Source organism: Balaenoptera acutorostrata, chromosome 3 (assembly GCF_949987535.1).
Source record: "Balaenoptera acutorostrata chromosome 3, mBalAcu1.1, whole genome shotgun sequence".
Lineage (NCBI taxonomy): Eukaryota > Metazoa > Chordata > Mammalia > Artiodactyla > Balaenopteridae > Balaenoptera > Balaenoptera acutorostrata.
This window is the reverse complement of record NC_080066.1, coordinates 96,619,636-96,634,762: the sequence shown is the minus strand read 5'-3', so window position 1 is coordinate 96,634,762 and position 15,127 is coordinate 96,619,636. Positions and strand designations below refer to the sequence as shown.

The 15,127-nt window shown below is 58.9% G+C and overlaps 2 protein-coding genes across 3 annotated transcripts in view; one reads left to right on the top strand and one right to left on the bottom strand.

Annotated features, from left to right (window-relative positions):
* PAK6 (p21 (RAC1) activated kinase 6) overlaps positions 1-5,325 on the top strand; it is a 34,280-nt gene extending 28,955 nt beyond the window's left edge. For both annotated transcript variants that reach the window (XM_057543644.1, XM_057543643.1), the window contains 6 exons: positions 356-853; positions 977-1,110; positions 1,477-1,603; positions 1,704-1,829; positions 2,310-2,444; positions 3,877-5,325. In XM_057543644.1, coding sequence (XP_057399627.1) covers positions 356-853; positions 977-1,110; positions 1,477-1,603; positions 1,704-1,829; positions 2,310-2,444; positions 3,877-4,044 — 1,188 coding nt within the window. In that variant the 3' untranslated portion in view covers positions 4,045-5,325. The remainder of the gene's footprint in view (positions 1-355; positions 854-976; positions 1,111-1,476; positions 1,604-1,703; positions 1,830-2,309; positions 2,445-3,876) is intronic.
* Positions 5,326-9,071: 3,746 nt separating this feature from the next.
* On the bottom strand, positions 9,072-10,855 carry ANKRD63 (ankyrin repeat domain 63). Its single transcript, XM_057544557.1, has one exon. The coding sequence runs from the start codon at positions 10,631-10,633 to the stop codon at positions 9,485-9,487; it is 1,149 nt and encodes a 382-aa protein (XP_057400540.1). The 5' UTR covers positions 10,634-10,855; the 3' UTR covers positions 9,072-9,484.
* Between the last annotated feature and the right edge of the window lie 4,272 nt (positions 10,856-15,127).

The window sequence follows — 15,127 nt, the reverse complement described above, 5'->3', positions numbered from 1 at the left end:
TGGCCTCCCTGGGGTCTGGCTGTCAGTCACCCAAGGAAGAAATACCAGCCCAGGACACCCCAGGGACTCGGCTTTGTCTTCGCAGGAAGGTCAGTGTGGATATAAAGAGCTGTTGTTTTGTCTGCTCACCTGGGAACACTGGGGGTTGACTTCTCAAGCAGGACTATGGTTTGGCTTCAGCTCCATTTGAAAATCTTCGCTTGTGGCACCTCCCACGTTAGTCTGATGCCCAGCCCGGCTCTGCCCAACCCTGCCCGTGTCCAGAGGTCACGGCAGCCACCCCCTGCCTCTGGGAAGGGTACTCCAAATGCTCCCACAGCCAAACCCCTTTCTGTTTCTTCCTTTCTCCCTGCAGCCCAACTCCTCTTCCAGACCACTGCAGAAAGACCGCCCCCCAAGCCTGGTGGCCAAGACCCAGTCCTTCCCCTCAGACCAGCCCGTGGGGACCTTCAGCCCTCTGGCCACCTCGGATACCAGCAGCCCCCAGAAGTCCCTCCGCACAGCCCCAGCTGCCGGCCCTCCTCCAGGACGGTCTTCCCCGGCAGGCTCCCCCCGCACCCGGCATGCCCAGATCAGCACCAGCAACCTGTACCTGCCCCAGGACCCCACAGTGGCCAAGGGTGCCCTGGCTGGTGAGGAAACGGGCGTTGTGACACACGAGCAGTTCAAGGCTGCACTCAGGATGGTGGTGGACCAGGGTGACCCCCGGCTACTGCTGGACAGCTACGTGAAGATCGGCGAGGGCTCCACGGGCATCGTCTGCCTGGCCCGGGAGAAGCACTCGGGCCGCCAGGTGGCCGTCAAGATGATGGACCTCAGGAAGCAGCAGCGCAGGGAGCTGCTCTTTAACGAGGTGGGAGGAGAGGGCGTGGCGGGGCATGTGGGACGGGCAGTGATGGCGGAGGCAGGCTGGACGTCTGCAAGCAGGGGCAGTGGGGAGGGTGCCCGGCACTCAGGCGTCCCCTCCTGCCCCCAGGTGGTGATCATGCGGGACTACCAGCACCTCAACGTGGTGGAGATGTACAAGAGCTACCTGGTGGGCGAGGAGCTGTGGGTGCTTATGGAGTTCCTGCAGGGCGGGGCCCTCACGGACATCATCTCCCAAGTCAGGTGGGCAGCTGGGAGAGCTGGGACCCAGCGCTGGCTGCTCCCGCCACTACCCTGGCAGGGATATTAGGCAGCCTCAGGCCCGGATGATTGGGGTGCCCGTCACGTGGTCCTGAGCCACCCTGCCCACCCCCATCTGTTCGGGTTAACAGACCCAGGGGTCTCAGGGCAGTGGGGAAGACACTAGGTCTCCAGCCTAGGCCCAGGCCCGTTTCCATCAGGGCTCTGGCCTGACTGGGCTCCCACACACATCGTCCAGGAGCTGTGGGGCCCCCTACCAGGGGCACCTACTCTGCCCAGCCCGTCTGCCCTGCAGCCCCGCCAAAGCTAACATGCTCTTCCGCTGGTGGCCCTGCCTTCCTCGTCCAGGCTGAATGAGGAGCAGATCGCCACTGTGTGCGAGGCCGTGCTGCAGGCCCTGGCTTACCTGCACGCCCAGGGTGTCATCCACCGGGACATCAAGAGCGACTCCATCCTGCTGACCCTCGACGGCAGGGTAGGGCCCTTCCCAACCTGGCACACCCACGACCCCACTTCACGGCTCCTCCTCCTAGTTCGCCACTCACTCCCCTTTCTCCCTCTCACCCCAACCCCAGGTGAAACTCTCGGACTTTGGATTCTGTGCACAGATCAGCAAAGATGTCCCTAAGAGGAAGTCCCTGGTGGGAACCCCCTACTGGATGGCTCCTGAAGTGATCTCCAGGTGTCTGTATGCGACTGAGGTAACCGCTCCCTCCATCACCCAGTCCTCCCAAAAGAGGCTTGGGAACACATAGCTCTTCTACTTGTGGTCTCCTCCAGAGCCCCCCACCCAAAATAGCCCCGGTTGTCGGGTTCCCACTTAGTCAATACCCTACCCCAATGTCCACTGCCCCCTTCCCACTCTTGGTTGGGTCTTCTCTGGCCTGTGACTTTGCTGCCACAAACTGGTCCCCAAAATGCTCTCCCCCAAGCTCAAGGGTAGGTTGGGGTATGGCCAGGCTTCCCCATGTGTGGTGGCCTTTCTAAGAGAGTGGCTGACAGCTGTGCCCCTGCAGTCAGTGGTCACTCACGCAGGTAGTAACTACCACAGGGAAGGTGACCAGGAAGGAGGCCGACTCACCAAGGAAACCTGGGACCAGCTGCTCCCCTCCCGCTGCAGCATGTTGCTACCAAGGGGCCAGACTCTGGCCAGTGGAGTCAGGGACATTCTCCTCCTGCAGGTGGATATCTGGTCTCTGGGCATCATGGTGATTGAGATGGTAGATGGAGAGCCACCCTACTTCAGTGACTCCCCAGTGCAAGCCATGAAGAGGCTCCGGGACAGCCCCCCACCCAAGCTGAAGAACACTCACAAGGTCAGTCGGTACACAAGGTGTGACCCTGCAGGCCCCATTCTTCCTGAGGCTTCAAGGATCAGAGTCTGGGCTGTCAAGCCCAGCCTCTCCCTCCTACAGAAACCAGAGGGCCCGGGCTCCCGGAAAAGGCTCCTCTTTCTCCACACAAATCCCGCACCTTGGTGTGGAGCCTAGTCACAAACTCCCATGGTCACTCCAACAAGTTTCCACCTGCAGACAACTGACCGGAGCCTGAAAGAAGGGAAAGCAAGGCTGGCGGGAGTCTCTGATGTCTGGGAAAGAATCTAGAGAAGTTAACTGAGCAGTAACGCCTCTACCCCATCTGTCAGGGGAGGCACACCAAGGCACAGTGTTCCCAGTCCATCACAGAGAATTGGCTTGCCCTCCAGCAATGTACATCCTAACCACATCTGAGCCAGTTCTTCCCTTAAAACCAATGTGTGTGTGTGTGTGTGTGTGTGTGTGTGTGTGTGTGTGTGTGTGTGTGTGTAACGCTTTTCTGCCAAATCCACCCAAACCCACAGCCCTTACCTGTGGGCACCCCCTGCTGGCAGCCAGCTCAGCACAGGGCTGCAGAATGGCACTGCCATCTGGTGGCCAGAGTGAGAAATGTCCCAGAGGGTTGAAGCTCAGTCTCTAAATGCAAGATAGTTCTGTAGCCCTGCTGGATGGGAGGAGAGACAGGAAACACTTTCTGAGACAGCTGGTCCTTGGAACCCGCACTCCTGACCCCCTAGACTAGCAGATATTTCTAATTGGCTAATTCCCCAGAGGATGCAGCCTTCCGTTACAGCCCAAGACTCAGCCTTATCCCAAAATATTGACTCAAAATGAACCAGGGTAAGCCCTTGACTTAGACTCTAAGGCTTAAAGAAATAAAGGAATCTTCCTTTTTCAGGTCCCACTTTGTCCTTTTCTATTTTTCAAAACACTCCTTCCTCCCTGACCTCTTTTTTTATCTTCACTAAAGCCCTATGCAGCAGACAGGGAAAGCACATTTTATCATTAGCCCATTTTACAGATGAGAAAACTGAGCTCTAGAGAAAAGTACAACTTGCTGGAGATTAGGGATAGACCCAGGACTGGATCACTGGGTACCAATCCCGTGCCCCTTTCCACAGAGCCTGAACACTGAGAGCCCTGAGAAGCAGTGTGGTGCATGGGCTGTATTTGGAGCCCAGCTCCCCAGCTATCCTGGTATCCTAATTCCATTGCTCACCAGCACCCCCTATAGGTGAACTGGCCACCTTTCCCGGACTGATGCTGACTTTCTTTACCTACCTGATAGTCCAGAAAGTACTGAGCCTGGGAGGAACCAGGAAGTAAGAAACAAGAGAATTTAAGACTTTCAAATGACAGTGGGGCCAGGCAGATTGGGTCACCCCAAAGTGGCTGCAAACTGTGGCTTCCTCTCACTGCCCTGCCTCCACAGGTCTCCCCAGTGCTGCGAGACTTCCTGGAACGGATGCTGGTGCGAGACCCCCAGGAGAGAGCCACGGCCCAGGAGCTCCTGGACCACCCCTTCCTGCTGCAGACGGGGCTGCCTGAGTGCCTGGTGCCCCTGATCCAGCTCTACCGCAAGCAGGCCTCCACCTGCTGAGCCCAGCCCCAGAATGCACCTGCCACCTGTGCCCGTGGGCAGGGGACACTGGGCCACCAACTTGCCAACACGGCCTGGCTGCCTGCCTCATTCTCTCAGTATTCTCTCCAAAGATTGAATGTGAAGCCCCGACCCTGCCCTCCTGCCCCTCAGCCCACTGGGCCAGGCCGGACCTGCCCCTCAGTCACTTTCCCTCCCAAGAGTCCCCAGTTGCCTTTAGGATGATGGAGACCCCTTCTGTAGGATGACCCTTTGTTATTTGCACAGGGATATTTCTATGAAACATGGAGACCAGTGCTTCTGGCCACTGTGGCCAACACAGCAGAAAAGGCTGCTGTGGTTTTTTTATTTTAAAGTAGTAGTACACGAGCATCCCAGGTCACCCAAGAGGCAGACTGCCTGTCTTCATCAGGATGCTTGCTGTTCTCAGCTCCAATTCCAAATCCTGGGGTCTGAAAGGACCACAGGGAAGGTGTTTATTGCCTGACTCCATCTTCCTCCCTTGTGTCTGACTTCCTGAAGGCACAGTCCTACCTGCACCTGCTTCCCGACCCACCTGTGCTGACAACACACTCCCTGCACAGCCCGCGCCCAACTGTGAACAGCCTGCTCAGAAGCCGTGAGGGGGAGGGGAATTTTCTGGGTGAAAGAGGAAGAAGGCAGCTGGTGGTAAAGTGGTCTCACTTTACAGGATGCGTGTGCGCGCGCGTGTGTGTGTGTGTGTGTGTGTGTGTGTGTGTGTGTGTGTGGTGTGGAGGAAGGTCACCCACGGCTGTCTTCGGTTAGGCTTCTCCATCTTCTCTCCCACTAAGCTCTGCTCTGAAGGTGACCTGCTTCCCTGGCCTGGTTTCCCACCTCTTAAGTCCCGGGGTTCTACCTGACCAGTGAAGAGGTCTGTATTGAGTCGAACACATCCTGGGGGCCTGGCCGGTTTCCGAGTTTCTCCTGTACTGTGGAATCTGAGAGCCAGGGACCAGAATGGTGAGGGAACAAACTTGTTTCACCTGTGAGCTTCATCTCAACAACCAGGTCCTCGGGGACCCGCTCTTCTTTTGTGTGCTTGGGGGGACCTGTTCTTTTCAAAATCCTGGTCTGGGGGAGGTGAACCAGCTCCCGATTCCATCATGTCACTGGAATGGGCACCCCATTTGTGCGAACCTGCCCCTAGCTGCCTCCTCAGACACCTGTCTCCTTGTCCTCCTCCCCTGCCCACCTTCAGGGCTGTTGTGAGACAGGGAATCCCAGGGAAGAACTCCAGGTGTCTGGACCCTATCTAGATAATATTTTTAGATTCCTCTATCCCTAGGTGGCCTGCTTTGGGGCAAAAAAAAAAAAAAAAAATTGCAAGGACTTTTTTTTAAGGGTCAGAGTTTTAAAAACAAAAGCATTGTCCCTTTTGTGAATTGTTTGCACTTGTGCCTGTTTTAAATTAAACTGAGTGTTCAAAACCCCTGGCCTTCCTGTTGTCCCTGGGAGTGGAGCCAGGCTGTCTTCAAACTGGACACGCTGTAGTGGGTGTCCAGGGTGGCCCTCCCTCCTCCCTGCTGTGAGCCCCCCGACGGTCATTCTGATCCGCAGAAAATCCTACTCCCTGGTGGCATGTGGGCCTGAAATGAGGGCAGAGAAGAAGAGAAACAGGAAGTGAAAGGCCCTTGGGACTGAAAGAGCTGAGAAATAGACAGGGCTCCTTCCCAGGGGAGAAGAACCCAACCCGGAAAGCCAGGGCCCTGGGCTGTGCTTGCTGGCTCCACAGGGGCTCTGGGGCAGCCGCCAGGGCTGATGACCACTTTCTGCAGCAGCATCTCCCTTCCCCCGTTTGCTTCCCCCCTGCCACCTCCCCGGAAAGTCAGAGGCTGCTCTCCTCAAACTGTCCAAGCAAGTGGCCTGGAACTGCTTCCAGTGAGGAAGCAGTCTCTGTTTCGGTTCTCAGAACAGAGGGCGACCGTGAGGAGCTGTGAAAGAGCGCAACTGGAAACCAAGAAACCTGGGTCTTTAATCTTCTAGCTCTGACACTGATTCCAGCACTTACTTCCTGAGGTCTCGTTCTACCCCCTCTCTGTCAGGGTCACTGAAACCTTCTACCCAGGAGCAAGGAGTCCTGCAGACCTCCTCCCCCACAGCTCCCCACCTAGACAGCTGCCCTGGTCTAAGGGCCCCTGTCCCACCAGCTCAGCCAGAGGCAGCACCTGAGTCTTACCTCCAGGAAGCAGCCACAGTGGGCTGGGCAGGGATGGAGGCTGAGGGAAGGCGGAACCTTCCACCTCCCAACCGAAGCCCACGGTCAGGAGTGGTTGGCAAGGCAAAAAGAGGCCAGTTCTTGCAACTGAATAACACTGGATTTATTAACTATTCTTTTGAGCTCTAAGAGTCCTTCCACTGCACAGTGTCATTCCAAAAGCATGTGCGTATGTCATTTAGCCTCACACACAGACCGGTTCTGAGCTTGACCCGAGAGTACCAGCTCCAGTGGCACAGGTGACTTCACAGTGACGAAAGCAACAAGAATTGGAAAACCAAAATGTTTAGAAAAGTCTCTTCTAAACCAGATTGAGCTCGAGGGGACCCCAGCCTCAATGCCTTGGGGCTGACAATAAGAGGAAGTTCAGGATAGCGAAATGTGGTGAAACATCTAAGTTCTGCACAGAGCTGGGCCTGGTAAGAAATCTGCAAGAAGAGCAAGGCAGTCAAACACACAATTCAGTTCAGACAGGAAAGATCTGTTGTGGTTTTTTTAGAAACATCACTTTCAACCACCAAACCCTTGGCAATTCCAGAGAGGAGCCCTCATGGTTGTTTATCCAATAAAGAGGGCCCAAGGTGACGTTCAACCAGAAAGCCCCGTGTCAGCAACACTTGAAACATGACAGCACCTTCAACACAATGTGCAACCCAGACCCACGTCTTCAATGTGGTATTTTGAAGAAGCCAAAATACTTGTATTCTTACACCATTAAAATTAAACTTCATAAAAATTAAACACAGTTGGCTAAGTGAGCAAGCAAGGATCAGAAAAAAGGAGTTTGCACTTGGGGCGTCCAATTACCACCCGTCCCACCCCAGATCCTCTCCTTCTGGCTTTTCAGGCGTTTTTCAGAACTTTTCAGTTCAGCCGCCACCCAGACAGTGGGACTGAGGAGAGGCAGATATTTGGGGAGAGAAAAATGGGGGAAGGGCAAAACACCCCAGAAACGAAAGCAAATCGCATCAGAAGAAAACAGTGCATAATCAGCAGGTCTCAAGGTTCAGAAATCGTAAGGGATGGGTTGGAAGCTCCAGTTTCTCAGAAGACAGCAGGAGCTCTCTATATGGAGCCTTAACCTGGAAGATCTTGGTGTCCTAAGTAAAGGGTCTGGGCTCCTGCTACTCCAAATGCGAGTTTTTTGTTCATTGTCCCTCACTTCACTGCTGTGAAATGACTTCAAGTATCCGGATTTAATATACAAGAGGAAGAGGATTCCATGGGTAAGTGCACAGGGAGGGAGAAGTACACAGCGGTGGCTCCAAATAAAACCACAAGGCTGAACTCCAAGCCTGGGCGCAGCGAGAACGCAACTTTGCCACCAGGGGGCACCAGAGATCACGCCCAGTGTCTGGGCCCTCGCGGCCTCGCGGACCCTGGAGCGGTGGAAGCACTGGGGAGGTGTCTGACACTTACACGAGGCCGGCCCCTGATCACCCATCCCTCACCCCAGGCCCAATTTCTCATCACAGGTCATTCTCGCTCTGGGCAGTTCCCCCAGAGTTATTGGTGAGAAAACTTCCGTTCTGCAAAGATGAATAGATCGAAGTCTTGAAAAGACCCCACGGCCGGCAGCTGAGGGGCTGCACGCTCAACCTTCGGGGTTCACAAAAATCTCCCCACGCGCTGCCACCCCACGGGCTGGGCACACAGGTTCGTGTGCTGGCGCTTCCGCAGGATCCTAGGGCACGCGATTCGCCAGACCCTCCAGACACCTCTCGCTTGGCCGGCACAAAGATGAGGGCGGGGGCGGGGAGGGATGGGGACGAAGGGCCAGGCTAGGAAAGGGCCTTTAACCACCTCTCCGCTGCTGCCTCTGACTCACTAATCTGCCCAGTACTGAAGCTGAGCCGGGCCTGCGTCCCACGCTTTGGGGCAGAGGCAGGGGTCCTTGGTCTCGAGCTCTAGCATCCATCATCCACCCTGCCCTCCATTAACGGCCCAGCGAGAAGCAGGAACCGTTTAACAGCCCTCTTCCAGCTCTCAAAGGAGTTTGATATAATTTAAACCCGGACCTGCGGCTCGTGTGGGCTTCAGACTCCCGCGCGCCGCCGCCGTTTAACGTGGCAAACACTTCAGTCAATTATCCCCCTCGCGGAGCTTCTATTTAAAGAGACATTGTCAGGTTCTTAAGCCTCGGATCAGACCCGCTGCTTTCTGCTTCACATACAAAGACTCAAAACACGAGTTCTTTGAGGATTGGAAGAAATACAATTAATCAAAGCCTTCGCAACCGTTCCCCCCTGCGGGAGCACCCACGTGCAAGACCGGGAGCTGCGAGGCGGTGGGGGCGGGGGAAGTGCTAAGTCCTTTCCATTTCAGGCCTCTGAGAGTGAGAGGAAATAGGCTCAAGAGCCCAGAGCTGGGCTGGGTAAGGGGGGCGAGGGGGGCGCGTGAGCGGGGCGGGGGGGAAATGACCCCACATTGTCGATGAAGTTGAATCTTGGGTCAGCCTCCGGCTGAGGCAGAAGGAGCCGGAATTACCCAGAAGCTGGTTCAAGGTACAACTGGCATTCCTGCCACCCCCAAACTATGCTTTCAATGTCTTGAGGCAGGAGTTTCTCCTCCCAAAAATTTAACCTCCAGACTCCTTCCCTCCCGTTCAGAAAAGCTCTGAGGCCCATCTCCAGGCTCCCCTTCTCCATCACTCCAACACAAGGGGAAGGGATACTTGGGTCATGTGGGGCATTACTGTCAGCATCACTGGGGTAGAGGGGCAGGGATTGGGGGGTGGGGGAGTGGGAGTTGCGGGGGGGGGCTAGGGAGGCTAGGCCTTTGTTCTACAGGACAACTCTTCTGCCTGCCTGGCTGACTAGGGTGTGGGAAAACGCGGCAAGGGGAAGGAAACCCGGCAGGAGCCTGAAGGACGCAGGAGTGCGCCTTAGCACCCAGGGAAGGGGGTCCAGCTGGAAAGCTGTAGCCTATGGATCCAGTCTTCTACTCCTCGCTTCCATGACAGGAACGGCAGGCCTTTAGAAAAGGTGAGAGACTCGGGCAGGGAATACCAACAAGCACAAAAAAGAAATAAGATAGGGGTCCCTTTCGGAGAGAGGGCTGAGGGAGGTCTCACCTTGGCAGTAGGGACAGGTTCTAGGATCTGGGGGTGGGAAACTGCCAGGAAAGTGAGGGACCTGGGAAAAAGAAATCCCAATGGAGCAGAGGGGGGAAGGTGGGGGGAGCAGGGCTCGGCCTCGAGGCTGTTTACCGCTGAGCGTGCAGCACCACGGCCTCCGTGCCCGCCTGCCAAGGCTGAGGCCCAGGCACCGAATGGGGCAGAGCGTTGGGCTCTAATTCTGGGCCGCTCTCGGGCCCAGGTGCCTCCCCGACCAGGCTGGGGATGTCTGGAGCTGTGGAGCGTCGGCGCAAACCCAAGCGGCCAGAGCCGGGGGCGCCCTCGGGGTGGGGGCTAAGGCCGACGGGGACTTGCACTAAGGTTGGGGGCGCTCCCTCCAGCACCTCCTGCGAACGCCACCGCCCAGCCCCTGAAGACTGGGGCGAGTGTGGTTGGGCCATCAGGGCTCCCGCCCGCAGTCGAGCCGCCTCCTCCTCGGTCACGGCACCCAACGCCAGGCTCATGCTCCGGCCCAGCTCCGGCCGCTCGCTGCCCTGCGCCCGGTGCCGACCGAAGCCCTTACCCCCTGAACCAGCCTCGCCGCCGTGACCATGGCCGCCGGCCGCTCGAGCAAAGCGCGCCAGCAGAGGCCGCGGTAGGCGGCGGGGGCTGGGTCTTCGGCGCTCAGGGCTGGGCGCGGGAGCCGGACGGCCAGGGGGGCTGTCGGAGTTGGAGCCCCGGGCCGCGGCGGCAGCGGCTGCGCGGCCCCAGGGCCCGGTGAGGGCCTGCACACAGGTCCCGTGGCCGCGGGCAGCGGCCAGTTGCAGCGCCGTGAGGCCCGCCCGGTTGGTGCGGTCGAGGCGCAGGCCGAGGCGGCGGAAAGAGCGCACCAGGAACTCGAGCACCGCCCCGTGGCCGCACGCTGCCGCCCACATCACCGGGCTATTGCCCGCCGAGTCGGCCGCCTCGGGGTCGCCGCTGAACTGCACCAGCAGTTGCACGGCGTCCAGGTGGCCGCGCTCGCACGCCAGGCTGAGCGCCGTGCGGCCGCGCTCGTCCCGCAGGTTCACTGCTGCACCCTGCTCCAGCAGTAGTCGTACAAAGCGCGCGCGCAGCGCGGGGTCTGGCAAGCCCACGGCCACCATGAGCGGCGTGCGGCCCTGCTCCGCGCGGCAGTCGATGATGCTGCGGTCCAGCGCATCCAGCACAAAGCGGGCCAGGTGCACTTTGCCCGCCTGCATGGCCTCCAGGAAGGTACGCGTACCCGCTCGGGGGCACAGGTCCTTGGGCTTGAGCATGGCCTCGGCCGCCGCGCCCAGGCGGCCCGGCAGCTCCGCACGGGGGCGCCCCTGTTCCTGAGCCCCGCCGGGCTCCGGCCCCCGCCGGCGCTCGGGTATGGCTCCCTCCGCGCGTGGGCGGCTGCGGCCGAGGGTCCTGAGGTTCCCACTCTGTCCTCCAGCTGCCCCGCCGCTCCTGGGCCGCACGCCCGGCGTCTCGCTGCTCCTTCCCTGGGCTTCCCGCCTGAAGGTGTAGGTTGCTCGCTACTCCGGGCTCCGCGCCTGGCCCGCCACAAGACGACGGGAGCTGAAGCTCGGGCCCCTCCTGACTCTCCCGCTGCTTTCCCAGTGTCCGGCGCCCCTCAGTCCGTAGTGGCTGGGAGCCGCGCCACTCACCCGCACCCGGGGCAGCACCGCTCCCCTGCTGAGACGGTGGCGCCCGCCGTGCGCGCCTGCCTCTAGCCCTGGCGGGGCGCGCCGCTCCTCAATCTGCTGGCGCCGCTCCTCCGCCTCCTCCCCTCTCGCGGGGGCCGGGCCACGCCAGGGCGCTTGCTCCTTACTTGGGGGGCTTGGCGGCGCGGGAGTCGCCGCCCGCATAGATACCTGGTTTTACAGTCTCGGGGGTCTGCATGGCCATGGCTACTCAGGAAGCGGGCTGAGCCGTCAGGGCCGAAACTGACGGGGCGGCGGAGACCGCCCCTGACCTTCACCCACCTCTCGGTGGGCCACGACGTCGGGGAGCAGCTTCTCCTCCGCGCTTCCCTGGGGCTGCGGCAGCGGGGGCGGGGCGGGGGCTGCTCGCAGGGGGCCACATGCACCCGACCGGGCCAATCCCAAAGTCACAGTCTTCTCTCCCCACCCTCCGCCCCCACCGGAGTCGGTGCCCGGGTCTCCTTAGAAACTGGCGGGACCCTGAGCCCGTCGGAGAAGACGACGGCTGCCCCCATCGGTGCGGGTGGAAGGAAATGGGACCCCATGAGGGCAGAACTGGGCCATAAGCGAGCTGGGGGTGGTGGCGAAAGGCGGGCGGGGAGTAAATCACTCCCCAAATCGGGGGAGGGGGAGTACCTACGCTGCGCGGGGTTGGGGGCCCTCAGTCTGGCTGGGAACCGCCACTGGAAGTGTAGCGAATCACGCACGCACACACAATTGTTCCTCCCGCACACGCTGATTCGGCGCGGGGGTGGCGGTGGGGGAGTGCGCTCTCGTATCTCGGACGTCTCCAACCGAGACAACGCGCCCGCCTGCCAGCTCCGGGCGGCTGAGAAGCTGGCGGTGCGGAGACGCGGCGACCGGAGCGGGCGCCTTAAGATCCGGGAGTACTGCAGCCGCGTTAGCAAGTCCTCGGCGCCGCCTCCCCGCTGTTTCAGGACCCATCGCCACCCCGGAAAGAGCGAAGGCCATGCAAACGTCCCCTAGGGTCCCCGTCTCCCTCTTGAGCACAAAACCACCCCCAGACCACAGGGCTCTGACCTTGACCACTAGCTGAGCCCTTCCGAGATAAGAAGAGAGCACGAGTCAACAGAGTGTGAGAAAACCACCGCATCCCCTCTCCGGCCCGCTGCTCCGCCCTGGGGGGGGGGCGGGGGGAGCAGGCCTCGGAGGAGGGGAATCAGAGCACCTAAGAGCTGCAGAGGGTGGGAGGGTGTGTAGGGTTGGAATGGATATTTGTGAAGAAAGAGTGAGTCAGGTATCGACTACAGAATTTACTGAGACTTTTTGTGAGCCAGGTATTGTGTGTTCCCAGCCGTGGGAAATACAGAGGCGGAAATTCGGTTCTGGATGGAAGAAACCTCCCCTCTCAAGCGGGAAAACAAGATCGGGACAGAAAAAGTCGAGTTTATCGCCTGGGGGTTGAATACGTATGTTAAATACAAAACGGAGACAGTCCCTGGAGGAGAAAACAGAGTTGTGGGGAAAGGCGGACTCTAGGGTCTTCTGAGAATAGGGCTTCTGAGATGGTCTTCAAGGATGTGTGGGATCTGGCTGCTAAGACGCAAGGGCATATAAGCAGGAAAAACACCTTTAGGGGACAGTGTTGAGGGCTGCTTTAAGGGGTCCCTTTATATGAAAGACAGGAAATTAAGGGAAGAACACAAGTGTCCTCAGCCTGGGCAAAGTAGTGACCAGAAGCTTTGCAGCAGGCTCTGCCTGGGGGACGGTATGGGCAAGGAGAGGATTTGCCTCTGGGAAAAGCCCTTGGGCCCAGATGGGGGCGTGGCAAAGTGGGCACATGGCTCTGCACCCTGAGCTTCTCACCTCTCTCCAGCTCCTAAGCTTCAGGGATGCCCACATGGCATCGGGGCCAGCCGTGAAGCAGGGACTCCCACTTCCCTCTCTCCCGGGCAGAGCATGTGATGTATGCCTGTGCACACCGTGAAGCCCCCCTTCTTACTTTTTGCATTTTTTAATCCCCCTACTCTGGGATCTGCCACTTTTCTCTCATGGTGTCACAGAAAGGGCACAGTATTTGACAGCAGAGTTAAGTCCCAGCTTGAAGGCATCTACTAGCAGTGTGGCTCCAGGCCTGCATACTCTCATCTGCAAAAGGAAGCCAAGAACACCGACCCTGCCTGCTGCAAGCAACGGCAAGCTAGAGAGTGTCAGGGAAAGAGCTGCACAGTTATTCAGAGTGCAGAAAGCCCAATCCCACCCCGAGACCTGCGGGCCCCACCAACCCTAGTAAGGACGCAGGAATGCTCTCCCTGTTTACTCAGGTAGCAGAAGAAAGGTTTTCTTCTCTTCCTGACTCCATTTCCCTTTTCTGCAGCATGAAAGAAATTGCTTTCTTCTCTTCTTTCTCTGTTTCCAGAGTTAGGGGAGGGGGTATCCCAGGAATCTGTGTGGCAGGCCAGCCCAACAAGCCAGGCAGTGATAACCCCAGGTGGAGGAGAGAAGCAGCAGGAACACAGAAGGGGCACTGGTCCCAAAGAGCCCTGCCCCTCCTCCCTGAGCCAGCTCAGCCTCATTTGTGTCCTTTTTCTCTGTGGTGGATGGAGAGTTCCAGGGAAGAAGAGGAGCTGAATCAGGGCCTCACCCTGGCCCGTCAGGGTGTGCTGTGCTGGGTACTCTCTGGAAGGAGCGGCCGTTCCATTGCCCCAGCTGGTACTACCAACCCAGCCAGGCCTGTGGTGGGATGGGGGGCGGGGGGAGCAGTGCCACGTCTCATGCCCTAAAGCCTTTGCTCTGACTTCCCAGTGGGCTCAGCATGTTCTGAGCAGAAAAGAAATAGCAACGATGAAAAAAAGCTGAGACTCTGCTGCGGAGCACAGAGGCACCAACAGCCGGAATTAGAAGCTGTCGCTTAGGGAGCTGAAGGCTGACAGGCGATGGAGCTGAGGCAGGCAGGGGGCAGGCAGGCACGCCACACTCCCCTCCCCTCCCACCTGCTGAGCCTCCCCCTTGCAGGCCCCAGGCTGGCAAAAGGGCTTCCTCCCAGAGGCGGCTCAGGTCTGCAGTCTGTCACTCTGTCTGCAGCTGCCCCCCTTCCCAGGCCCCCTTCTTTCTTCCTCAAGTGTCACCAGCCCCCTCACCCTGTCACGTTGCACCAGCTCAGCAGGGTTGGGCCTGGTGGCACGTGGCTGGGAGATCCAGAGAGCTGGTGGTGGTGGGGGTGGTGAGTCAGCAGGGGACTCTGGCGTCTGAGTCAGCAGTGGGATTGGGAAGGGTGTAGGGACCCTTCTCTTTACGCAAAAGGTGAAACTGAGGCATGCCAAGTGGACAGGGAAGCTGGCCCCAGCCCCACAGATCTGCAGCAGGAGTGGAGGCGAGGTGCTCTTCCCTTGCTCTAGAGCCCTGAGGGAGGGCATCAGTTCTTCCTCTGCACATCCCCTGAGGCCAGAGATTAATTCACATCCAGGGCCCAAGGACTATGGCATTTTCCCAGGGGCACCCTGCCCTTTTTCCAGAGGACGGAAAGCAGGGAGGTGGGTATTTGCCCTGTCCTCCTGGGAAGCCCCCAGCCTGCTGTGCAGAGGCCTCTCCAGGAGGGAGGATTGCATCCCCTTCCCCATTCCTGGGCTTTTCAGCCCCAGACTGGAGGCCTAGAGACTCTGCCCAGCCTGACTGAGGGGCAAAGAGAAGGCAGTCTTCTTCCCCTGAGCGGTCATTGGTCAAAGTTGGGGACTGCCCAGTGGGCCCTATTTGGCACTGGCTCTGGCTTATGCCCCATGCCCAGGTCAGTGAGTTCCTCTAGGCCTGGATCCTCATCCCTGTGAGGTTCTACCCCTGGGTTGGGGAGGAGATGGGGCAGTTGAGTGCTCAGCTGGAGTGCCGAAGACAGGGCCCTGCCCTGGGGTGTAGGTGTCCCGCCCTCCACTGTCTCCAGTGTGTATGCAGGCTGACCAATGACAGGCCTTACTCCTGTGAATGAGCAGGCCCCCTAGCCTCACCCTGCAGCCAGGGACTGCTAGCATCCCAGAGATCAAGCCCCCAGAGGGATGGGGGGAGGGGCTAATGGCATTTGCTACAACTCTCTGATAAGAAAACAACCTCTTCCCAGAATCAACCTGGACC

What these genes read in the sequence shown, in the direction of transcription:
- ANKRD63 (XM_057544557.1), bottom strand. Translation starts at nt 10,633, where the DNA reads ATGCTCAAGCCCAAGGACCTGTGCCCCCGAGCGGGTACGCGTACCTTC.